The following is a 24,721-nucleotide window of genomic DNA, read 5'->3' on the forward strand; positions in this document are numbered from 1 at the left end:
GACGTTGATTTGACTGGAAATCCAGATAATTGATGCTCTACAACGGAAAATTGTGTTTTTCTTGAAAAATACTTGATTAGGTGCCTCTCTAAGAAGCAAGCTTCAGTCTCCAAATGAAGCACTGAAGCTGAATATCACTCACTTGCTACTGCCGCTGCGGAAATAACTTGAATTTAATTATCTCCCAAAAGACTTAAGTCTACATGTGAAGGTTCCACCAGTTTATTGTGACAATATCAGTGCTACCTATATAGCTGTATATCCTATTTTCCATGCATGAACAAAGCATGTCGAAATCGATTATCATTTTGTTCGTGAGCGTGTGACAAACAGATCTCTTCTTGTTCACGTTGTTCTTACTCAACATCAAATTGCAAATATTTTTACAAAAGGGTTAAATAAACCTAAACACAAAGAGCTATACTACAAGCTTTCATTGGTGGAAAACCCAATTCAAATTGAAGGGGGTGTTAAGAGATATACCTAAGATAAAGTCAAATGGAAGTCGAAATTAAATATATTCACCCGAATGATTTGGAAGTTTGAAGTAGTTGACAAATTCAAACTTCGACTGAATATCTTATTGTTGTTATTCACTTATATTATAATTCTGAATAGTATAATAATCTCTTGTAACATGAGTTTCAGATCAATGAAAAACCATTCTGTACACAGATAAACCACTTCATAGTTAATTACTCACAAATTAAGTATTGATGCACTATATTTTGCCTCCATAATATAAATTAGCGTTGTAAATAGACTCCATCCAAGCATATATGAAAACGTAAAAACATAAACAACTTCATAGTTCAACTAATAAAAGGATATGTACTCTATTTTCTTAGAGCATCTCCAATGCAAAACTCAAAAAAATCTCCATTCATCCTGTGTGTCAAGTTGCAATTGAGATTCTCACTCCTAAGTAGCGACGGTAGAGATCCTCAATTTTTTTGTGTCTCCAATGCAAAACTCTAAATTTGTCTTATTTACTTATGTGACATAGTTATTTTTGTAAATAAATAATTATTTATTTAGAAAATATAGAAGACTCAATTTTTATTGGTTGAAAATCAAATATTGATGAGTTGGACAATTAGAGATATCTCAAGAGGACATTCTAGAAATAGTACTCTTGAGATATCTCTATTCCATCCTCGACACGTCATCTTAGATATCTAAATAAAGAACAACATTGGAGAGAGTTTTTAAGACAAAACTCTAAAAATCATATGTGGCACTCAGAGTTTCTAAGATTGAGTGTTGCATTAATTGGAGACGCTCTTATTATATCTCTTAGTATTCTTTACTACGTTCCCACTTCTTCATTAACTTTTTTTCTACTCACTTGCATAAAACTTAAATCAATAGACTGGAGGAGTCGGTCGAACAGGAAGGATATTTACCCACGGCCGTTAGGATTACCAATAGGAGATTGTGGTGTTTTCCCATCATCTCGTCCCATGGACAACTTCCTCCGAGACCCCAATTTGGGGAGGTTGACAAATGCTGCTAGGCCGTACCCATCATCGCCTCTTCTCTCTGAATTCGAAACAACCACCCCACAAATCAACAACACAAGCAGAAGACCTGTATATGGAATTGCACCCATTGCTGCAGTCTAAAAAGCAAACTACAATCCTGAAAATCCACAACTAGCTAACAAACCTTACACAGTTATTATATAGAAGAAAAAACACAAGAAATTATAAATAAGTAGGGCCTAAATAGGTCCTAATTTTCTGTTGATTAATGGGAATACTCAAAGTCTTTCTGCATACACATCAAGTTCACATTTTGATTTGGACTTGTATGACCATTTTGAGCATTATAGGAAAATGAGACTTTTCAAAATGTTGATTATCCATACAACAAATAAATTCAATTCTAGATTCATCCTCGTGTTTCGTTAAAGAACTACATATTTATAGAAAGGACCTCAACGAAATAAGAATTGAACACGTAACCTTAATGGTTGACGCTTTTGAAGTGCATTCTGGGGCATGCGATTCATCTTTATCTTCACATCACATCAGGTGATGCACGAAGTTGCCTTGAGAGTTGGGAAGCCTATAACATCAGCGAACGAGCAGTACTATATCAAGAAATGACACACGAGATGACATCAAGAAGTTTTTGCACAGTACAGCAGTACTAGGACTGTTTTTGCCCCCCTTTAGGGGACACAATTTGAATCATATTTTTGTATGCCAATTTCTTCCTCAACTTGCCATTAAACACCAAATCCTTTTCCAATCACAGTTATAGTGGTGGGGTTAGCAAGCTAACGGCATGGATGTTATTGACAAAGCTCACAAGATCCTCCATCTTTTTTTTTTTTTTCTAAAAATGAGGATTCATTATGGAATCCAAATGTTATACTTATGCGGTTATGCCGTGTTTTTTACAGACTTTGTGACACTCTTACACATATAATTGCTCAAATTCTAGATAAGGCCGCATCTTTTACACATATTCTTGCGCTTCAGAAGGAAGTTTTCGACGTTTTTCGTAAGATTTTTAGATCTTTGACACTTTGGTCGCTCCAACATTTTATTGTGTTGATTTGCTACTTTAAAATGACAACTCCATTGCCCTAAAAAAATTAGGTTTTTGGTTACTAGTAAGTTCTCTTTAGTATCTGAAAGATTATTTCAAGTTTTGGCATAAATATGTATGGGTTGATTTTTTTTTTGTTGAGTAAATTTCTATGGGTTGATGATGCTTGCTAAAAGATACAACAAAATAATTTTAATTTACTACACACACACGAACAAAATAGAGGAAAATGCTAAAATACAAAAGAACTTACCAAGCTGGTGTGGCGGTTGTGGTTTGAAAGTTTGACTAAATATAGGCCGTTGAGAGATGAAAATCACAACCGCCACATCAGCTGGGTAACTTTTTTTGTCAAAATCTTTTGTGTTTCTAGCACTTCCGCAAAATAAAATGTAGAAGTTTGTAGTTTCAAGTATAATGTCTATTACCGAAGTTCAATTATTCGAATTAATCTTCTTCCGGAGTGGTTTATTTAAATACTATCACATAAACCACTTCATAGTTGGCCCTTACGGATTATTGACGCAATATACTTTGCCTCAATAATATAAATTAGTGAATGTAAAAGAGTATCTCAATATACACCATCAAGGCATATGAGAAAACGTAAAAATGAACCGAAGTTCAACGAATAAAAAGGATACCTAGTTACCTCAATTTTCTTATTATTACTTAAAATCCTCTTTTTTTTCTACCTTCACTTGCAGAATGATCTTGAAAGAACCATGAGCAACAAAATTCAGAACTACAAAGAGAAGAAGAGAAAAAGAGAGAGAGAACTTCACAGCTTAATCAGTAGAACGGAGGAGGCGGTGCAACAGGATGGATATTTACATGTGCAGGAGGCTTTACAGGTGCCTCCTCCCGACCTCGATTGTTAGCCAAAGGAGGTGGTGGTCCACGCCTCTTGGATACTCGACGTGACACATATCCTTCTTTCCCACCTTCTCGGTCCATCTTTCGGAACACATCACTATTCAACATCTCCCTCTGAGGCCCCGAATGGCGAAGGTTGACAAATGCTGCTTGAACATACCCATCATCTCTTCTTCTCCCTGAGTTCGAAACAACCACCCCACAAATCAATAACACAAGCAGTAGACCTGTAAATTGAAGTGCACCCATTGCTGCAATCTAAAAAGCAAACAACTAGCCTGAAAATCCACAACTAGCTAACAAACCAAAAGGAATGTGAAGCTGTAATGTGAACTAAACCAAAAGGAAAAGAAAGATGTATGGAAGGAAGGAAAATATGAAGCTGTAATGTGGTCGAGAATTATAAGTATATAGGACCGAAAATAGGTCCTAGTTTTCGACTGATTATTGGGAATACTCAAAGTTTTCCTGTATACACATTAAGTAAACAGTTTGTTCTATACTTACATGAACATTTTGAGCAGAAATGGAAAATGAGACTTTTGTAAATCTTTAATATTCATGCTAATAAGAAGTGTGTTTCCAGAGTACATTACTGACTGAGGTCTTTACCAGTTTAAGCTAACATACATCAAATAAATTCAATTCTACATATATATATTGTGAGAATAGTCCCACACGGGAGAATGGGTAACTAGCAACCAAGAATATAAAGTATAGGTCCTCTCCACTCATTGCCAATTGGTTTTGAGTTGGATGGCCACAAACTTAACATGGTATCAGAGCTAGGCCCACGCGTGATAGGCTTAAAAGCCACACGTGTTCCACGTCACCCGTAAAGAAAAAAAAACACACGTGTTAGGCTCAAAGAATGCCACACGTGAGGGGGCGTGTGAGAATAAGCCCACATGGGAGAATGGGTAACTAGCAACCAAGAATATAAATAGGTCCTCTCCACTCATTGCCAATTGGTTTTGAGTTGGATGGCCACAAACTTAACATATATATATATATATATATATATATATGTAGAAAAGGACTTCAAGGAAATTTGAATTGAACACGTAGACCTTCACGGCCGACGCTTTTGAAGTGCATTTTGGGATCAGCAATTCATCTTTATCAGACTCAACGTTAGCAATAAAACATAAAATAAAATAAGTTCGAACTTAAAGAACAAATTTTGTGTTTGCTAGAGGTTAATGTGTAGAAGAGGTCATATTTTTGTATGACATTTTCTTCCTCAACTTGCCAATAAACACCAAATCCGTTTCTAATCATAATTATAGTGCTCGGGGTGTGATAACTAAAAGTCGCGGAAGCTATCGAACCTACCCAGAATTTGATCCGATTATGAAGATTAATCGAAAAGCTAAGTCAAAATCAAATATGCGAACAGAATTTAACGAGGTTCGGCTTTAAAGCCTACGTCCTCGGGCGAACAAGAAATCTTTATTGAAGGATAGATGAAGACGACTCACACAACCCGCAAGTTCGTCCCAAGATGGTACCGTATAGAATTTAACCTTCTATACTAAATCTTCGACGACCGAGAAATTTAACACCGCTCAAAACTATGAACAAAAATTTCTCTCTCACTTGCTCTCTCTCTTTAGCTCTCTCTAAAGAAGAGTTGTTGTTGCTTGTGTTGATTTTGGTGTTGTTAATAGGCTCTCAATACCCCATATATATATACGCAAGGGTTTCCAATTTTTGAGTCCAAATTGGACTCAAAATTGGAGTCGGTGGAATAGGATACCAATTCCACCGACCTTCACCAAACCGCCTACCAAAAACTACCAATTTGAAACCCTTTGAAAACCGCCTCTCACAATTCTCCACCTCGTACACAATTTGACACTCTTCAAATTTTGGACGAACACCAGGATACTCCTTGTAAGATATATCTGCTTCTTGTAACTTCATCCGACTGCACCATATGACCATGGCTGCCTACGTACCCTTTTATAGGATCAAGCCTACCGTAGTTCTACCAACCCTTCACATAAAGATTACCTTGTCGCCATTACGTCCTTTCGGGCAACTTAACACGAGCCGATTTGTAGCAATTCCAAGCAATGCTGAAACTTGCTACATGTCACCACTTTAGTCAACATGTCCGCGGGATTCTCATCTGTGTGAACCTTCATGAGAGAAACATCACCTTCCTCTATGACATCTCGTACAAAGTGATACCTGACATCGATATGCTTAGTGCGAGCATGGTGAACCTGATTCTTCGCCAAGTGGATCGCACTTTGACTATCACACCATACATCCACGCACTCTTGCTTAATCCCTAGATCATCCAGAAGACCCCACAACCACAATGCTTCCTTCACACCCTCGGCCATAGCCATATACTCGGCCTCCGTAGTAGATAACGCAACTGTAGATTGTAACATCGATCGCCAACTAACTGGAGCACCATGTACCTTAAATACATAACCAGTAGTAGATCGTCTTCTATCTAGATCGCCAGCATAATCCGAGTCAACATAACCGCTTACCTGACATGTGTCTCCACCAAAGCACAAACCCGTATCAACAGTACCCTTCAAGTACCCCAAGACCCACTTCACAGCTTCCCAATGTGTCTTCCCCGGGTTTGCCATAAACCTACTAACCACACTGACCGCCTGTGAAATATCCGGACGAGTACACACCATAGCGTACATCAAACTGCCAACTGCACTAGCATACGGTATACGATCCATATGATCCTTCTCCACCGTAGTAGTGGGAGATTGTCTTCCCGAGAGCCTGAAGTGTGGTGCCAAAGGTGTTGACACCGCCTTCGCATTCTGCATCCCGAACCGAGAAACTACTCGTTCGATGTAACCTTTCTGATTCAAGTACAGTTTCTTACTTGACCGCTCTCTCTTAATCTCCATTCCCAGTATCTTCTTTGCAACGCCCATGTCTTTCATCTCAAACTCTTGACTGAGTTGAGATTTCAACTTATCTATCTCCACCATGCTTCGAGAAGCAATAAGCATGTCATCCACATACAAAAGGAGATAAATAAAGTCACCTTCGCGAAGCTTCTTGATGTATACACAACAATCATAGTCACTTCTGCGAAAACCATGCTTTAGCATGAAAAAATCAAATCGTTTGTACCATTGGCGAGGGGATTGTTTCAATCCATAAAGAGACTTCCTCAAACGACATACTTGATTTTCTTTACCCTCAACCTTGTATCCCTCAGGTTGAGCCATATAAATTTCTTCTTCCAAATCTCCGTGCAAGAAGGCGGTTTTAACATCGAGTTGTTCCAGCTCAAGATCCCTGTGAGCAACAATACTCAATAGCACCCGAATAGAAGTATGTTTCACGACCGGTGAGAAAATCTCATTATAGTCGACCCCTTCTTTCTGTGCATAACCCTTGGCCACTAGTCTTGCCTTATACCTTGTACCCTTGATCTCGGAAGAATCCTCTTTCTTCTTGTACACCCATTTACAACCAATAACAGTCTTACCTTCGGGCAATGGGACAACCTCCCATGTCTTGTTCTTGTGAAGAGACTCCATCTCTTCTTGCATAGCAACCAACCAACTCTCTCTTTCCGCCGCGGTGATAGCTTGTTTGAAGGTGACCGGCTCGTCGTCTTCCACCGAGAGTGCATATTCAACCACATTTGCCTGCCCGTAATGCCTAAGAGGTTTGTCTGACCTTAACCTCTGTACCGGCTTATATAACCGTTTCGGCCTAGTGTGTACCGAAACATCCTGCTGTTGTTGTTGTAAAACTTGTGTACCTTCCCCTTGAACCTCCTCATGATCGGGTTCATCAATTTCCTCATCCTGAGTTTTATCCTGATGCTCCACCTGATCATGATTCCTAGAAACCCGTTGGTCTTCGACTTCTACTTCCACTACTTGAGCTTTAGTAGACCCAACATCACCACAACTAGGCACCGTAGCTTTCGCCATAGCTACCATAGATGACTCATCAAACACCACATCTCTGCTGATTACAAACTTCTTGTCTTCCGTACACCATAGCCGATAACCCTTGACTCCTGTAGCATATCCTAAGAAAATTGCCTTCTTTGCTCTATTGTCAAGTTTGTTACCTTTAACATGGTAATAGGCCGTACAACCGAAAACCTTAAGTCTCCCGTAATCTGCATGTTCACCTGACCATACCTCGTAAGGTATGCCGCCATCTAAAGAAAAATGTGGAGACCTGTTCACAATATAACAAGCTGTAGCAACAGATTCTGCCCACCATTCTACGCCTAATCCCGAATTGGAGCGCATACATCTAGCCTTCTCAAGTAGTGTACGGTTCAATCTCTCTGCGACTCCATTCTGCTGAGGTGTGTTTACTACTGTCCAGTGCCTCACAATGCCTTCCTGATTACAAAACTCCTTGAATGCCCCATCCGTGTACTCGGTCCCATTATCCGACCTTAACATCTTCAGCTTTCGACCAGTTTTGTTCTCAACCATTGCTTTCGACCAGTTTTGTTCTTAACCTCTTGTTGAGATTGAACGAAGAGAAGATGGGATCGAGAAGTGGTACGGTCACCACAACTAGGCACCGTAGCTTTCGCCATAGCTACAATAGATGACTCATCAAACACCACATCTCTGCTGATTACAAACTTCTTGTCTTCCGTACACCATAGCCGATAACCCTTGACCCCTGTAGCATATCCTAATAAAATAAGTTCGAACTTAAAGAACAAATTTTGTGTTTGCTAGAGGTTAATGTGTAGAAGAGGTCATATTTTTGTATGACATTTTCTTCCTCAACTTGCCAATAAACACCAAATCCGTTTCTAATCATAAATATAGTGCTGGGGGTTAGCAAGCTTATGGCATCAACATTATCTTCGAAGCCCAAGAGATCGTCCCAAGACGTTTTTTTTGTTTAAAGAATTCTACATGTAGAGACGTGTATATCTATACGTGAGTTTATAGATAGAGAGGATCCATGTCTTAAGTTTTTGGTGAAATGAAATTGAGGATTGATAATTTCGAAATAGGACATGACTATGAAATCCGAAGGTTAGGCTTATGCCATGTTATTTTGTACAGACTTCGTCAGATTTATACAGAGATCAGATAATCTTTTTTTTTCTTCTGGAAAGTGACTACGAAAGTCATTACAATGGTATTGATACATCAATAAGATGAGATATGCACGATAACCGTCAAATTTAAACTCTAACAGAAACGAGCCTAAAACCCAACTAAACAACGGCCTAAAGCCAGCTGAAACTACGGGTCTATAGTCTTACAAATTATTTTATTTACACCTTTAATAACCCCAGTTGAATAAACTATGAATTTTACCTTCTTTGGAAATAGGATCTAGGACCTTCAGAATTTCGGAGCTTATGTCAACACTATCGACCACCTGACCAACCAAGTGTTGACTCTTTGGTCAGTATATCAAGTACTTTCGGACGAATATTGTTGTTTTTGGTAATATTGTCACATCTTGATGGGTAATGCTACTCTAAAAGTGACAACTCGATTGCCCAAGGAATTAGGGTTTGGTACTTAATAAGTTCGCCTTGGTATTTGAAAGATTTTTTGAAAGTTTCTACATCTAAGTTTCTGTGTTTGGATGGTAGTCAGTACATTCTCTAGTAGAAAATTCAAATATTCCAATGAATCTTCTTCTAGAGTTGTTTATTTAAATAAAACAATGACATAAATTAGTGTAGTAAATAGACATTATCAAGGCATATATGATATATATGAATATACAAAAGTTCAACTAATAAAAGGATGCCTAGGTACCCTCTCTTAACATTCTTTACTATGTATTCTTTGCTGCGTTTCCACTTCTCCATTAACTTCTTTTTCTACCTTCACTAGCTGAAAGATCTTGAAAGAAAGATGAGCAACAGAATCCACAACTACAAAGGTAGGTTAGGGCTAGGGTTAGCCCTAGGAGGTGGTGGTGATTTATACCAGTAAGGACGAGGGCTACCGTTAGCCCTAGGAGGTGGTGATTCATACCTATTCCGACCCAACTTTCGGAACACAACACTATTCAATAGCTCCCTCCGAGGCCCCGAGTGGTGGAGGTTAACAAATGCCGCTTGGCCGTACCCATCATCGCCTCTTCTCTCCGAATTTGAAACAACCACCCCACAAATCAATAATACAAGCAGAAGACCTGTAAATGGAAATGCACCCATTGCTGCAGTCTAAAAAGCAAACAACAATCCTAAAAATCCACAAGTAGCTAACAAACCTTACCCAGTTCTTATATCACAGAGAAATTATAAATAAGTAGGGCCTAAATAGGTTCTAATTTCTTTTGATTAATGGGAATACTCAAAGTCTTCATGCATACACATGAAGTTCACATTTTGATTTGTACTTACTTGACCATTTTGATTTGTACTTACTTGACCATTTTGAGCATTATAGGAAAATGAGACTTTTCAAAATGTTAATTATTCATGCTAATAAGATGACTGGTTCCAATTCATTGTTGATTATTCATACAACAAATAAACTCAATTGTTTATTCATCCTCGCGTTTCCGTGAAGGACTACACATTTATAGAATGGACTTCAACGAAATAAGAATTGTTTATTCATCCTCGCGTTTCCGTGAAAGACCTTTATGGCCGACTCTTTTGAAGTTCATTTTGGGATCGGTGATTCATTTTTATCGTCACATAACATCAGGAGATTCAGAAAGTTGCTTTCAGAGGTGGGAAGCCTATAACATCAACAAATTAGCAATTTAGCATTACTATATCAAGCTGCGAATCAGTTTATGTGATCCCAAACTACTTTCTAAGCATCTGCACTCCATTGACTACGAGAGTGGGGGACAAATTGTATGAGCCAAAATCTGTTCTTGGGAGCGTCTTAAAAAATCTACGGAAAAATGACTCACTTGTATGTGGATAAGTCTGCCTATATCAAACAAGCATATGCTAGCACCTATACTAGGCAATGTCACTTCCCAAGTTTGTGAATTATTATGCTTTTAGTTATAGTATATTTTGGACAAAATTTCTTCTTCTCGGGCAAAACAAGAGTTTCTGATTAAAAAATAAATTTATTAGTTTGAATACTCATCAATAAACTGTTCTTCAAACTTATAATTTCAGCTGAAAGTTTCGAGTAATAGAGTGGTTAAAGGAAGGTCCGTCTACATACACTTTGAATCAGATCAAGGAAAAATGTCCAAACAAAACATATTTACTAGGGGTAATTTCTATATAGGTCAAAATAATATAGAAAATAAGTGAAAAAACATGCAACATTTGAAAATTATTATTCAGGTCAAAAAGTGTGCAAATACTAAAACAATAAGTCTACCCAGCCTGTCCTGGGCGACTTCCACTTGAACCGTCTTGTCCATTTGGACAAGACGACTAAATGGACAAGACGACAAAGTGGAAGTGATTGAGCTGGGCAGCTTTATTGAGGAAATAAAGCCAGGAAGGAGAGAGAAAATCCAGTTTCTACTTCTAACGTGTGAAAGTTTTGGGCAGTTAAAAAGGACACACTTAGGTCCATCAATTTCAATCTCAACCCTTTAATTTTTAAAGGGTTGAGATTGAAAACCCCAAAATTATCAGTTAAGCCTTACTTGTTTCTTTCACCACTTCAGTGTACTTTTTTCAATCTTAGTCCTGAAACAGTGTCTGTAATTTAATCATAGATATTCAACTAGAGGAAATGGGTATCGTTTAATTGAAATATTCAAATCTATATATTAAGGTCATCTTTCTTAGATTTCTCCAAGAGATTGATTTTTGTTGAGGAAGAAGAAGAAATTCAATTTGGGGAGAATTGATTTTGGAGATAATATTCATCATTCATGGATTTAATTACTTCAATTCCAATAGATGATTAGAGTACTAATGATCCAGGGAATATGTCGGTCTTGCACCAGAATCTTGATCAACCCATGAAAGAAGAAGCTGCAAGGCTTAGAAATATGTATAAAGAAGGTAAGATATGAACTTCTCTATACTTTTTCAATCATTTATAAAACCTAGACTTACAATCTCAGCTCTTTCAATCTTGATAAAAATGATAACTTTGGGAGGGACCTAAGAGTGAGATTGAAATCTATAACTTGCAATCATGTGTAAAGAGAACTTTGTATAACTGTATAAGAAGGAAGAAGACATGGATAACTTGGGATTTTTTTTTTCAACTGCCCAAAAGCTTTACGTTGGAGGAAGAAATGGTATTTTCTCTCTCTTGCCTGGTTTATTTCTCTCTCTTGCCCGGTTTCTCTCTCTTGCCTTGCTTTATTGCCTCAATAAAGCTGCCCAGCTCATACTAGTTTCACTCTGTCGTCTTGTCCAAGTGGACAAGACGGTTCAAATGGAAGTCGCCCAGGACGGGCTGGGTAGACTTATTCATACTTTTTTGTCATTTTGTGTAACTAAATTCTTTTATTTTTATTTAAACTTTAAATCGATATAACTTTTGTTTGAGATGTCGGATTTCGATAAAATTTATATATTCAGAAATGATTTTTCATAAGCTTTCTAACAAGATCCACTTTCAATATTTTTTTTTCAAAAAAAAAACCCAAAAAAAAACGACGTTTTTTTCATTTACGTTTTTCTGCAAACATGGTTGCAACAACCTGTTCTGCAAACGTGTTTGCATTTGCGATATTGCAAACATGTGTTTGCATTTGCGATGTGCAACAATGCAAACTGAGTTTGAAAACCCGAGCTGCTCTTAGATCTCTGGTGGTGGTGTTAAAGAGATAAAGAGATGAAAATCCGAACTGTTCTATGGTGGTGGTGGAAAACTTGAACAAAGGAGAAGAGAGAGAAAGTACATAGACATTTAAAGAGAGGAATCGAAGATGAAGAAGAAGAACCGAAGAAGAAGAAGAAGAACGAATGGGAGAAGAAGAAGAAGAAAAAACCCTAAAGTTTATGAGTTTTCCAGAGAGAAGATAGATTCAAATGGATAAGGGTATTTAGGGAATGAATTAAATAGAAAATGGCCTTAATAATAATTATTCATATTATTTTAAACCTTATGTATCAATACTCATATTATTTTGATAACTTTCAGTTAATACAAAATGTTACATGCTTTTTTAGTTATTATTAATAATATATTGACCTAAACAACCATTTTCCCCATCTACTATATCCCTAATTATCAAAAACTCATCTTTCATACTGTATCAAAAACTTTTTGTATAGTACTGGGACTGTTTTTGCCCCCCTTCAGGGTTACACAAGTTGAATCATATTTTTATATGACATTTTCTTCCCCAACTTGCCATTAAACACCAAATCCATTTATAATCACAATTATAGTGGCATGGTTAGCAAGCTAACAGCAGCGATGTTATCCACTAAACCGCAACATCCACTCACTAAACGGCGACCCAGGTCTCAACCTTGTACAGACTTTGTTAGAGTACACATAACGTCGCTGAAATTCTAGGGCAGGTTGCATTTTTCACACCTAAGTGTTCAACAGTATATCACAGTCTTTGGGCCAAAATTGTTGTTTTTGGTAATATTGTCACATTTTCGACTCTTTGGCCAGTTATTTTTTAGAGAGATGCTAGAGTTACAAAGGATTTTGACAAAAGAAAGTTCCTAGCTGATGTGGCGGTTGTGATATTTATCTTTCAACGGCCTAGATTTGGTCAAAGTTTCAAACCATAACCGCCACATCAGCTGGGAACTATCTTTTGTCAAAATCTTTTGTAACTTTAGCATTTCCCTATTTTTTTTATGGGTTTGGACTTGTACAATAATTGAATCATAATGTTATTCTAAAATTGACAACTCCATTTCATCGAGAAATTAGGGTTTGGGTACTAATAAGTTCCCCATGGTTTCAATAAAAAAAAAAACGCCGCTTTGGAGAATAAAGAAAAATTTTCGGACCATAAAGACTTGGGTCAACAAGATTTGACCTAAGAGTTATCTTTCATTATGGGTCCAGAAATTGAGTTTTTTGTTTTTTCGCCCACTATCTTCATCTCCTAATGTCATTCTCTCCTTCTCTCTTTCTATCATGTTGATTTCTCTCTCTCACCGTCTCTCTAGCTCCCTGTATCTCTCCCTCTCTCAAACTTCTTCATTGGTGGTACTAGCAAATGGCAACTGATTGAAGGGTTTGCCTCCCTACTAGCCTTGTTAGTCTGTGGGGTTGACCAAAATTCAGAAGTTTCCAACCCAATCTACAGCTTGAGATTCTGGTTTAAAGAAATCCTCTACTTTTTACTTCCTACTCAACCCATCAAGAAAAGTTGGGTGAAGAACAACATCCATTTGAAGGAGAACAATGCAATTTTACTAAGATAAAAAACAATTTCAAAAAGATTCCTATACCTACTCCATTGGCCATCTTCTATGAATTAGTTTTCTGTACTGATTGAGAAAGGCAAGATCCCCTCTTTATGTAACTGGTCTATTCAACCATCATTATTTAAAAGAGATCTAGATAGAGTGAGAGTGTGAGAAAGAGTAGTGAGGTGGCAGCTGATCAGAAATGATCGTGCGGATCGGAAGTTGTGGCAGTGGAGGAGAGGTGAAGATGAAGATTAAGAGGCTAAAAACAATCAAGTGGATTTTTGGACTGAATCATAAATATTTCTTTTGACTTGGTCTTTATTCTCCGGAGATTTTTCTTTATGCCGCAAAGAATCCACAAAAAAAAAAAAAAAAAAAAAAAAAAAAAAAAGTTCCCCATGGTTTTTTTTTTTTTGATGAAGTTCCCCATGGTATTTGAAAGTTTCTTTTAGAGGTTTCTCTTTTAAACACTCTTTACTAGGTTTTCCACTTCCCATATAACATTTTTTTCTACTTTAACTTGCAGAAAGATCTTGAAAGAAAGATGAGCAAAAGGAATGCAAAACAACAAAAGATGTATTAGATAGAGAGACTGAAATTTCACAGCAGAATCAGTAGACCGGAGGAGGCGGTGCAACAGGATGCATATGCACATATGGTAGAGGAGGCTTTACAGGTATGTTCTCCTCGATCGTTACCCATAGGAGGTGGTGGTCCACGCCTGTTGGAAACTCGAAGTCACATATCCTTCTCTCCCACCTTCTCCACCCATCTTTCGGAACACATCACTATTTGACACCTCCTTCCCAGGCCCCAAATGGTGGAGGTTGCGAAATGCTGCTTCACCAACCCATCATCGCCTCTTCTCTTAGAGTTCGAAACAACCAGCCCACAAATCAATAACACGAGCAGAACACTTGTAAATGAATGCGGACTCATTGCTGCAGTCTAAAAAGCGAACAACAATCCTGAAAAAAACAGTTCTTTTATAGATGAAGAAACAGAGACATTACAAGTCAAAATCGTGTGCACTATGAAGTAAACCAAAAGGAATAAAAAGAGAGGTCAGGAATAACGAAACAATGAGAGCTGTAATGTGGTCCAGCACTATGATTACAAGAAATATTAAAGGTTAAAAGTCTTCCTGCATACACATTGAGTACACAATCTGATTTGTACTTATATATGAGACTTCTAAAAATCTTCATTATTCGTGCTAATAAGAAGAATGGTTCCAATACACATTACTGACTAAAGTCTTTACCAATTTAAGCTAAACATACAAGAAATAAATTAAATTCTAGATTCTTTCAGCATTTATATATATATATATATATATATATATATATATATATATATAACTTTAGAAATGACTTGAACGAAATAAAAATTAAACATGTAGACCTTCATCGCCGACGCTTTGTAGTGCACTCTTGGATCGGCGATTCATACATAACACCAGGTGATACAAAGAGTTGCTTTCAGAATTGGAAGCCTATAACATCAGCGAACGAGCAGTATTATATCTACCTGTCAATGACTATCCAAATAGAGTTTATACGCCATGATCAGACTCAAAGTTAACAATAAAATATAAAATAAAGTAAGTTCGAACTTAAGAACAAATTTTGTATTTGTTAGGTTAATGTGTCTCAGTATCTCCAGTGTTCCCGTTCTATTTTCTTGTATGTTGAACTGTGAACCACCCGAATCACGACTTCTTTTTCAAAGAAAACCTAAACTTCACATATTTAAGAAGAATATCTGTTAAACTGAGTATATTGCATACCTTGCCGTAAACCATAAACTGGTAGCTCAAATTTATCCTAGATCTTTAACTACGGTTATCCATGTGATCAGCTGATTCTGCGTCTGTATCGACTTCAATTGATTTCTTCGAATTACTTGCTTGTGTTGTATCTGTTTTACGCATTGTACTTTCTTGGTTCTTTTCCTTCATTAAGAACTGACTAGCTACAGCCCGCGCACCGACTATGGCGGCATCAAGATTAGATGTTTTGTTGATTTGAGATGCTCTTGAATCAGTTCGGTGAGAGACGAGCGATCCTGGCTTCAATGAAAACGGGTCACGAGGTTCCGGTAATGGGAATTTTACTGGCATTGGGCATTCAACTGCACGAAGACCTCTAACTGCTGCCTCATATATCTTTGGAAGTTAGAAGTAGAAAAGGATTCAAAAACATAGGACACTAAAAATAAATCCCAGCTTAATAGTATATAAGAAAAGAAAAAAAAATGCGGTGCAGAACTAACTGACCCCTCTTTCGTGCTCTTTTTAGAGTTTACCTTTTTTTCCAAGTTATAAACACGCTGATATCCTCGCATCTCAAATGGTATAAGCAATTTCTGCACTCATTTTGAAGGAATGCTAAGATAACTCAAAAGCCTTAATATCTTAATCTGCGAATTAGAGGCATATGATTAACATACCTGTGGTTTTTCACAAAGCCAACAAAAATCAGTTTGACCTTCTAATCTAACCTGTTAACAGAGTTGAAATGATGACTTAGACACCTAATTTAACTATTTCTTGTCGAAAAAAAATGAAACGAAAATAACACGATAAAGAGTTGAAATGATGACTTAGACAACTAATTGAACTAGTTCTTCTCGAAAACAAATTGAAAACGAAAAGTAAATGTTAGTGCCTACCCCTTCAGGTACCTCTTCCCAGCACACAAGCTCTTCACATTTTACACAGCCAACCACTTCAACACATCCTGTAAGAAATATAAAATGAGAAGCCCATGAATGTTACTCTTTAGCTATATCTTACATTTAGCAGAGATTTACAAGAAGAAAAAACCAGCTTATATGTCAATCATAAGAACACATTAGATCTTTCTTTCCCACAGCTGATAAAGCTATTTATGAAGACACGTAAGAAATTTTTAACCTGGTAGTCAGAGTATTTGATACTCAATCAGAATCAAAATCGAGTTGAACAACAAAGAGAAGAGAAATTTTTACAGTAATGTATATGCCATTATGCAAACACCAACCTGATCTTGTTTCACTTAAAATAAAGTCCTCATCGGCCCGAAGGCTTCGAGCAGACCCTGTGAGCAATAAATCTATATTTTCTACCTTTAAAGTAATAAGATATCAGTTCACCGAGTTTATGGAATATGGACATTCGATGATAAAGAGCGCGAAGAAAAGTACGAAGAAAAAATCAGTTGCGGTAAACTTTTAGCAAAGTTTCTGGTCTCTCCATCTATATGCGCGAAAAAAGTAGTAGAAACTTTCAGCATATGAGAACGAGGAATAATAACAGGAGCAGGTTCCAGAGATGTACGAACTTGGAATACCCCATGGTCGATATTAACCATTATATAAGGAATAGGGATATATACTATTTAGTATACCTCCCTGAAGCACAAGATTAACATAAGAGGAGAAAAATCACATAACTGTAAACTGGTTCAATAAAAATGTTTAAAATACCTAAAAGTCGCGAAATTGGGTAATGCTCTGGAAACTTGAGATCCGTTATCCCATTTACTGCATAAATTTCCCTGTAAAAATCTTCCATTGCTTTAATAGTTTCTGCTTCTGGAATCTTACTAGCAGCATGGATCCAAAGTCGACCTTCAAAAGAGAAGTATTTTACTAAATACTTAACATCTCCCCGGAGGCTCGGAAAATATAACCATAATAATATAAAGAAGGCAAAAACGAAGAGAAAACAATGGAAATCTCTAAACGCTGCTATTCATGATTCCTGAAAACGACTAGTGTAATTCATCTATGTGGGACTAAATCTATGAATCCAATTATCATTCCCCGTAAACTGAATTTTAATCCTGTACAATTATCAGTTACTCCACCAAGCCCATTCTCCAGCAACTACATCTCCAAATTAATCAGTCATTTATCATATCACCCACAAACTCAAACCCTAGAAAAAAAATCCAATTACTCAAAACCCTAATTTATGTTGAGAAACAACTAATGTCAAAATCTTAAACATTTTAACATACCCATGTCAGAATATTTTACCCCTAACTTCACTAAATTCTCGTTTATTAACTAATCTGCTTGGTGATTTTCCAAATAAGTAAATAAATAAGAAATTGAATTGAATAAAAATCAATCCTTTATCCCCAATTTGAGATTAGGGTAAATTACCTCTGATAGGAGAAGGCCAAGATCTTCCTTCAACACGTTTGATACCGTAAACTAGAAGAGAAGCCCATGGTTGATGCATCGTCAAGCAAGGGTTTCTAAGATTAGTTCCTTCATTTTTACTTCCCATCAAGAAGAATCGTCTATCTTTACTTTTCTAGGGTTTTTTCAGAGTTCAAAACACATGAATTTTTGTATTCGCTAGGTACTAATTGTTCTTCTAATTATCGCGGTAGCGCCAACTTGTAACGCAACCTGGCGGGTTGCCACAGGGTTGGCTTGACATGGAGGTTCACCACAGCTCCAGATAGTGCCGACAGTCCACAGCCTTTGATGCAGTGGTTGGACATCCTTCTTAAGTCTATAAGGTCGTGGAATCGAGTCTCGGTGGAATCGATTTTGTCATCAAAATTTATTCCATGTAGTTTAGGCTATAAATAATTTAATAATTTGTTGGGTTTTATCCCTCTTTCATTCTTCGTTTGAATTAGGCGGTTATCATGTTTATTTCATCTTCATGATGTATCAATGCCTTGTAACGACTAACGTACACCGTAGTCGAATTCTCGAAAAAATGAGATAGTGCCGACAGTAGGAAGCCTGGATGGAACGACCGACCCGGTGGGGAAACGAACTGCCCTGAGGGGCACTACTCGCAGTGCGCTGAACGTCGTAGTCTGGTAGGTAAACGGACTACCCAAAGCGTGGGATGGGCATTGTCTGCCCTGCCCCATTAGCTAAGTTTTGGGGCACGGACTTGGACTCCTCCTAAGAAAATTTTACACGAGCTATAAGCCTGGTTAAAAACCCACCACACATACCCGACTTAGTAGAGAAGACGGACAAAAGATTTTATGAACTAACGGTTAAAGTGAGAGCCATTTTAGAGTACTCAATATAAATGATTTAGCACTTTGTTAGGAGTAATGTTAGAAGATGTTACAAGTCAAAGTCTACTCCATATCCTGTAAACATCAAATACCTACACCATAACTTTGTAAGTAATGTAATTAGAGTTAACGGTGTTAATGTTTAACGATGTTAAACGACGTTAAAATTTAACTGGTCAATCCTAGTCCATGACCCCTTTACAAAATAATAAATGGTCATGCCCCTTTCGCAAAACATGGTACTTGTGTACGACCCTTTCGCAAAATAACCCAATATAAAAACATATAAGTATACGAAAGTTCAAGTAATAAAAGGATACCTAAGTACCCTGTTTTCTTATTCAAGGCATGTATGAAAAACGTAAAAATATACAAAAGTTCAAGTAATAAAAAGATACCTAGGGACTCTATTTTCTTATTTTCTCTCTTAGCATTCTACTGCGTATTCTTTACTGCCTTTCCACTTCTCCATTAACTTTTTTCTACCTTCACTTGCAGAAAGAAAGATGAGCAACAAAACCATAACGAGAGAGAATTTCTCAGCTTAATCAGTAGGCTGGAGGAGTAGGGCCCCTTGGACTAGTGTTAGCCATAGGAGATCGTGGTCTATCCCAGTTAGGTGATCGACCTAACAAATATACTTCTCTTCCACCTTCTCGACCCATCTTTCGGAACACATCACTCTTCAACACCTCCATCCGAGGCTCCAAATGGCGGAGGTTGACAGATGCTGCTTCACCGTAGCCATCACCGCCTCTTCTCTCCAAATTCGGAACAAGCACCCCACAAATCAATAACACAAGCAAAAGACCTGTAGATGGAATTGCACCCATTGCTGCAGTCTAAAAAGCAAACTACGATTCTGAAAATCAACAACTAGATAACAAATGTTATATAGAGAAGAAAAAACACAAGAAATTAAGATCTAACAAGTCAAATGCGTGTAAAATGTGAACTAAACCAAAATGAAGAAAAAAAAAAGAGGTCAGGAATAACGAAAAAATGAAGTTGTAATGTGGTCCGTAACTATAAGTAGGGCCGAAAATAGGTCATGATTTTCGACTAATTAATGGAAATAGTAAAAGTCTTTCTGCATGCACATTAAGTAAACAATTTGATTTGTACTTACATGAGACTTTTCAAAATGTTGATTATTCATGCTATTAAGATGAGTGCTTTCAATACACATTACTGACTAAAGTGTTTACCAATTTAATCTAAACATAAAACAAATAAATTTAATTCTAGATTCATTCAGCATTTCCATGAACTATATATCTATAGAAGTCACTTGAAGGAAATAAAAATTAAATATGTACACACCTTCATAGCCGTAATGCACTCTTGGATCGGCAATTCATCTTTACCTCCACATAACACCACGTGACACAGAAAGTTTCTTTCAGAATTGGAAGCCTATAACATCAGCGAACGAGCAATACTATATGTACCTGGAACGAATATTCAAAATTTCAGTTTATACGGCATGATCAGACTCAAAGTTAACAATAAAATAAGTTTGAACTTGAGAACAAATTTTGTGTTTGTTAGGTGAATGTGTTTTCTCAGTATCTCTAGTGTTCCCGTACTATTTTCTTGTACGTTGAACTGTGAACCACCCAAATCACGAGTTTTCTTTAAAAGAAGACCTAAACTTCAGATATTAATTATTGGCAGAAAAGGGATTTCAATCATCAAACTGTGGCACGTCTGTGAATCACCTGCAGTTTGCAGATGATACACTGTTCTTTGTTGATGAAGATGCAGAACAAATCAGGCCTCAAGGTAAAATTTTCCAACTCTTTCCTCTTATCAGTACATGGTAGAGAAACAGGGAGTCCTAATCAACATTGCATGAAGATACTGGATTGCAAAGGGGGACAGCTACCCTCTTCATACCGAAGGCTGCCTTTGGGACAAGGGTGGGTATAGAGTCTCAGCCCTATGGGACCCTGTTATAGAGAGGATCGACCGAAAATTATCAGCATGCAACGCCAGGAGCATATCAAAGGGAGGCAAGCTAACATTAATCAAAGCAGTTCTAACATCACTGCTTATTTACTTCCTAACCTTATTCCAAGCCCCTGCTCAAGTTATCAAAAGTATCGACAAAAAGATGTGATTTTTTCTAGAATAACAAAGCAGCAGGCAAAAGAATGCACCGGGTAGCATGAAAAATCCTGTGAAAAGGGGAAAGGATACGAGGATTGGGGATAAAACATAAAGGCAATGACTAATGAATGAGGCCTTGCTCCCTAAATGGCTGTGGAGGTCCAATGTAGAAGGCGGAGCTATGGTGACGCACAATGACAGAAAATTATGGGGAGTCGGAGCAGGAACGGACAAGGAATAAGAAGCAAGTTTATGGGTGTAGAATATGGAGAGGAATTCTTAAGCATGTACAATCATCGAACCAAGGTTCCAGCAACATTTCCAAATTACTCAGTCATTTATCATATCACCCACAAAATAATATTCTAGAAAACACCCAATTACACAAACCCTAATTTATGTTCATAATCAAGTCAATCAACCAATGTCAAAATCTTAACCATTTTAACATACCCATGCCTGAATGTTTTACTCCTAACTTCACTAAATTCTCATTTACTAACTAATTTGCTTAGTGATTTTCCCAATGAGTAAATAAGAAATTCAATTGAATAAAAATCATTCCTTTATCTCCCCAAATAAGAAATAAAATTGATATTAGGGTAATTTAATAACCTCTGATAGGAGAAGACCAAGATCTTCCTTCGACAGGTTTGATACCGTAAACGACAAGAGAAGCCCATGGTTGATGCATCGTCAAGCAAGGGTTTCTAAGATTGGTTCCTTCATTTTTACCTCCCATCATGAAGAATCTTCCCTCTTTACTTTTCTTGGGTTTCTTCAGAGTACAAAAACATGAAATTTTGTACTCGCGGTAGCGCCAACTAATAACACACGCGCTCGCCCCAACCGCCCCAACTTTAGATTGATGCAACCCGAAGGGTTGCTTCAAGGTTGGTTTGACATGGAGGTTCACCGTGGCTCGATACCGGTCTATTGATACTAAGAGAGTGGGAATTGAGCCAGAAGCACGAATGGAGTGGCGGGATCCGTTGGGAAAACAGACTGGTCGAAACCCGTGTGGTCACTACTCGCTCCGACGCAAGATGTCCGACTCTGATGGACAAACAGTATGTCCAAACCCCGTAAAGGACACTACCCACCCGACCTGTTAAATTCTGGTGACGGACATAGGCTCCTCCTGAAAAAATTAACCTAAACTATAAACCCGAGTAAAAGGGCTGACCTACGTTACTCGACTCATTAGAGTCGAAAAATAATAGATTTTAGGACCTAGTCCTTAAATGTAGTGTTCGTTTTAGGATACTCTATATAAAAACGTTAAGTAGAGAGAGAGAGAGAGAGAGAGAGAGAGAGAGAGAGAGAGAGAGAGAGAGAGAGAGAGAGAAAATCTGCTCTCGCGTAAACATCAAACACTTGCACTATCAATTAAGTTAAGTAAAATGTGTGTTATTTTTCGACTAAGGAATTTTTTACTAATTTATGCTTTTGTTAGGCAAATTCAGGATTTTAGGGAAGCCTACTCATAAAATAGCTATCAACCAAGAGAAATGTAAGACCTAAACTATATTGCTAGACATTAGGAGTGTCACTAGAAACTATTCGACTCCATAACCATAACTACTAAAATAAATATGTTAAATTGATTTTTTTGTTCTTGATAAACTGTTATAATTGACTTTAGCAAACTAAATTATTTTTTAAAATTGGGTTCATTGTCAACTTAGATGTATCATAAAGACTTTGTAATTTAGTATACTATATTACCTTGATTTCTTACTATCCACTCTACAATCAATATATAATGCATTATTAACCAATTTTTTACCCAAATTTATTCAATCAATACACATTTATAATTACTTATATATATATATATATAGTCTCTACTTACATAAAAATAAGTACATAAACTCCACTTGATTTTTTATTTATTTTCGAGAAATAATTGAAACGGAAAAAGTACGGATAGCTTTTAAGTTGAAGTGGGAAACCATTGAAAGTTCGTAGTCAAAATAGCTGCTAAGATGTTTAATTTATAAATACTAACAGTCTATTAGCTAAATTCATATGTGCTAATTACAAATTAGCTCATATGAAAGAACACCAACACTAAAGAGGAAAGTTTACCGCCCGTGCTTAAGATCAAACTATACAACCCAATCGTAACGACTAAGGAGATCGATCAATTTCCTTATGATTATCTTCCCCAATAGTCAACATTGCGATGGAAGTTTTATTATATGTTTTGTTTAATACAACTATACAAGTGGTTGCTTCCCCGACAATTTTGCATAATATATGACAGTCACGATCTCGGTTACATTATCACACACAAATATATATATATACATATACATATACATATATATATTGTTATTCAAAAGCAATCTTCTGTCAAAATAAACTAATCCGTCTGAATAGTTCATAGATATTAATAAGTTGACAAAGTTTATTAGTGATGGATATAGATTCATTAAGTTCATAGCTAGAGGTATCTTTTATGAGAATGTACTATTAATATTCTCAAAGTATATAATATCTTAATTTTCGAGATGGACATCCGCTATTTTTCTAAAACTAGAGGGTAGGTTAATGTTGTGCATGAGATAAGCACGTCTTATATTCTTAATCTTGTTCCAAATGCTTCGTTTACCAAGTTATTTTGTTTTGTTAATCTGCTATTTTTCTAAAATCAGATAACAAACTACTAGATTATTTTCATTTACAAGATAATAGTTGCTTAACTATATGATTGAGTAATAATTCATATATCTATTGGTCATAATTGGATCATAAAATAAAGATATTGTTAGATTTACGATGCGACAAAATCTTTGATTTGTATTGTAACTAATATGATCTCCTCGATTAAATTTCTAGATATCATATCATTTTCATATTCAAACTTCAATGTTTTGTTATCCCTACTCCTTTAACATATTGTTATTCATACATTAAAATCTTAATTAAAGGTTAACTTAGAAGGCATTAAGGTGTAGTTTGGCAACCCAAAAATATAAATATTTTTGCTTTAGTAAAAATTACTTTTGTTTCCAAAAAGAAAAAATTATCAACGGAAAAAATGATGTTTATAGGTAAAAAAAAAAAACAAAAAGTTCGTTTTGTATAGGAATTTACTTTTTTATTTTTTTCCTCATGAAGATGCTTTATTTTAGTTGAATTTATATATGATTTTCACAATTATTCTTGTGGAATAGGTGGTGGTGATATAGGTGGTAGTGGTGGTGAAGCCTTGGAGACATGGGATCGGGGCGTAGTAGCGATGATGAAGCCTTGGAGCTATGGTGATGGAGATGCGGTGGAGGTTGAGATGTGATTAAGGTGTGATGGTAGTGGAGGTACGGTGGTGATGGTAATGGTAGAGGTATGATGGTGCGGTTTTAGCTGAGGTGGAGGTATGATGGTCGTGATGGAGGTATGATAGAGGCAGTGATGGAAATTTTCGCGTTGTTAATTGTAACAAATAACTTATTTTTAGTGTTACCAAACGATACCTAAGAGACACTTAATCAAAAAAATAAAATAAAACCGAATTAAAGTGAAAGAAATAATTAGCATTAGATTTTAAATAGAATTCCCTCAATGTTAGATATTCCATGATGACATGGAAAAAAATAGTAGAGGATCTCTAGATGTCACTTCAATTATTTAATGTAATATTCGATTTTGAAAGTGTTCATATTAGAGAATTTTTTATATTAGAATATCTCCAAATAATCTCGCATTGCAAAGACACAATTTATAAATCTATTATTTCTCATACTTAACATCTAAAATTAATAGAATTTTTCTCTCAGTAACTAATTGGAGATGTTCTTAAAAAGTAAAAACCATTTTGAAATTTTGACTTTTATTTAAATTAAACATTTTA

General features: G+C 36.5%; 1 protein-coding gene and 1 long non-coding RNA gene across 10 annotated transcripts; both read right to left on the reverse strand.

The window, feature by feature from the left end:
• Positions 1-726: 726 nt before the first annotated feature.
• On the reverse strand, positions 727-18,162 carry LOC147555269 (uncharacterized). 8 transcript variants are annotated; one of them, XR_015234959.1, is made up of 10 exons: positions 17,867-18,081; positions 17,183-17,326; positions 16,388-16,455; positions 16,166-16,216; positions 16,022-16,081; positions 15,504-15,881; positions 15,119-15,244; positions 9,391-9,529; positions 9,165-9,335; positions 727-803 (listed from the first exon to the last, which is right to left on the reverse strand). XR_015234959.1 is itself a non-coding variant. In XM_086663385.1 (7 exons), exons 1-6 carry the CDS (start codon positions 17,991-17,993, stop codon positions 15,549-15,551), a joined length of 783 nt encoding a protein of 260 aa, XP_086519511.1. In that variant the 5' UTR covers positions 17,994-18,162; the 3' UTR covers positions 14,870-15,254; positions 15,504-15,548. The 8 variants fall into 8 exon arrangements, 3 of the variants coding, with proteins under 3 accessions (XP_086519511.1, XP_086519512.1, XP_086519510.1); XR_015234960.1 differs by lacking the exons at positions 727-803; positions 9,165-9,335; positions 9,391-9,529 and adding an exon at positions 14,229-14,682 and having other exon boundaries at positions 15,119-15,209; XR_015234961.1 differs by lacking the exons at positions 727-803; positions 9,165-9,335; positions 9,391-9,529; positions 15,119-15,244 and adding an exon at positions 1,866-2,070 and having other exon boundaries at positions 15,488-15,881.
• Positions 18,163-19,059: 897 nt separating this feature from the next.
• Positions 19,060-21,837, reverse strand: LOC147555270 (uncharacterized). Of its 2 annotated transcripts, none has more exons than XR_015234964.1 (3): positions 21,481-21,837; positions 20,077-20,204; positions 19,060-19,595 (listed from the first exon to the last, which is right to left on the reverse strand). It is a non-coding gene; the product is annotated as an uncharacterized LOC147555270 (long non-coding RNA). The 2 variants fall into 2 exon arrangements; XR_015234963.1 differs by having other exon boundaries at positions 19,060-19,607; positions 21,481-21,831.
• Positions 21,838-24,721: the final 2,884 nt, after the last annotated feature.

Source organism: Eschscholzia californica, unplaced genomic scaffold (genome assembly GCF_041429995.1).
Source record: "Eschscholzia californica isolate CP2 unplaced genomic scaffold, dmEscCali1.0.p SCAF_2, whole genome shotgun sequence".
NCBI lineage: Eukaryota > Viridiplantae > Streptophyta > Magnoliopsida > Ranunculales > Papaveraceae > Eschscholzia > Eschscholzia californica.